The 1,821-nt window shown below is 37.8% G+C and overlaps 1 protein-coding gene across 1 annotated transcript in view; it reads right to left on the reverse strand.

The window, feature by feature from the left end:
- Positions 1-1,151: 1,151 nt before the first annotated feature.
- The window catches only part of LOC104941686 (SH3 and multiple ankyrin repeat domains protein 2-like), a 12,148-nt gene continuing 11,478 nt past the window's right edge, over positions 1,152-1,821 (reverse strand). Inside the window, exon 4 of the mRNA XM_010766821.1 lies at positions 1,152-1,235. Within this exon, the coding sequence (XP_010765123.1) occupies positions 1,190-1,235 (46 nt within the window). The 3' untranslated portion in view covers positions 1,152-1,189. The remainder of the gene's footprint in view (positions 1,236-1,821) is intronic.

The raw sequence follows: 1,821 nt of genomic DNA on the forward strand, positions 1-1,821 counted from the left end.
TTCCCGATCCGATCTTTATGCAATGCATTAAGAGAAAAAAAAGCATTCAAGTTGTCCCTTAAGGTTATTTTTTCTTATTTAAATTGGATATTCTATCCAACATGGATATAGCTTCTTTCTTTCACAGCAGCATTGGATCAGTTCAGTTGTGCAGCATTGGATCAAAACAAAATAAGCTCAGTACTCGTTAGCTTACTGCTACAATTAGACACTGCGCCCTGCCCACTCTGTTGGCAGATTTGAGAGAAATAAGCAACCAGGTCTATGAGAACAAGCCCCAAAGAAGCAACACATACATGATGTTCTGTAATTTGAAACCAAAACTAAGGCCTCAGGATGACTTTAAGACTTGAACATGGTCATTTTTGTTTTGTAACATTGAATACAAAATAAAAAAAAGTAAAAAAAAAAAAAAGAAAAAAAAATCCCGATCCCCGATTTTTTTTCTCCCGATTCCGATCTTTTGAAAATCACGTGATCGGCTCCGATCCCCGATCACGTGATCGGATCGGGACATCTCTAATGTGTATCATACGTGGTGAATGTATTTAAGGCACGTCTAAATGAAATGCTTTCTGACACTCTGGGTATTTGTAAATGTTGAATATGTAAATATGATATCCTCTGTTGTTTGTTTGTTTGTTGTTTTTATGTTTCATGTGGAACTAAATGATGCAGATCTCCCTTGTAAATGAGATCGATGATCTCAAGGGACCAATCTGTCTAAATAAAGGTTTGAAATGAAATGAAATGAGTGAAAGAAATACGATTGGTTTGTGAGTCTATTGCCTGTTAGAGTCATTGTTTTATTTAAGGAAAATCCTATTTTTGTGCCTCAAGAAGGTTCTAATATTAACAATGATTACAGTATCACATCAAGTTTGTTCTTAAATATTGAAACAGGTTACAGTATTTTCAAAATCCCTTAAATTCTAATCTTTGCATATCAACTTCTGAGGAGCACGGTTTTTATCAAGCATGTCATTTAAATGTTTCTTGACTAACCCAGTTCACAAGACTGTGAAAACAAACAGGCGGACAGACACACATGACGACACCTTCCTAGGAACTGATGGCGATGGGTAAAAATAAACACAGTGGAAAGAGGCCGTCGGAGTGATGTGAAACCATCTGATGAAAACCTACCTGTGAAGGTGTGAGACACATGAAGAAAGAAGAGGTGAAGGAACTACAGGAGACAGGAGGAAATGGAGATGAAGATGGAGAGGCGTGAGCTGAAAATGAAATGAGTACAAGGTGTAAAGGTCAACAGACGAGAATGATGATAACATTATAGTAAGTGACGTGAAGCGTGAAGGAGTGTACACGAGGCCGGACCCGAGCATCTGCTGGGTGTCTCGCTGTGATCACCACAAATGGACGTCACCGTGTTGATCTAACAATGTTTATTAGACCCACCGCCCAGAGGAATCTGCTCTCTACACCTCAACGATGAGCGATGGGACTGTTCATACAAAATGCATGTGAGCAGTGAATTATTCATCCTGCTTTTTATCTCCCTCTCAAACAGGGGAGATTAAAAAACCATGAGCTGGTTCAGGTGAGGGGTCCATCAAAACGTTTGTCCCAGTCACTGCAAATCTCACTCATGCGTAGCTTGAACTATAGGGCTGCTCGATTATGGCAAAAATCATAATCTCGATTATTTGGGTCAATAATTGTAATTGTGATTATTCATTGACTTTGAAAACATCCATTTATTGGAGAAAAAAAATGTGAACAGTATGTTTTTAACAGTTGATTTCCCTGAACTTTAAGTATAATTCAACTGAAAAACCCAAAAAATAAATATATTAAAAA

Source organism: Notothenia coriiceps, unplaced genomic scaffold (genome assembly GCF_000735185.1).
Source record: "Notothenia coriiceps isolate Sejong01 unplaced genomic scaffold, NC01 NC01_scaffold00000320, whole genome shotgun sequence".
Lineage (NCBI taxonomy): Eukaryota > Metazoa > Chordata > Actinopteri > Perciformes > Nototheniidae > Notothenia > Notothenia coriiceps.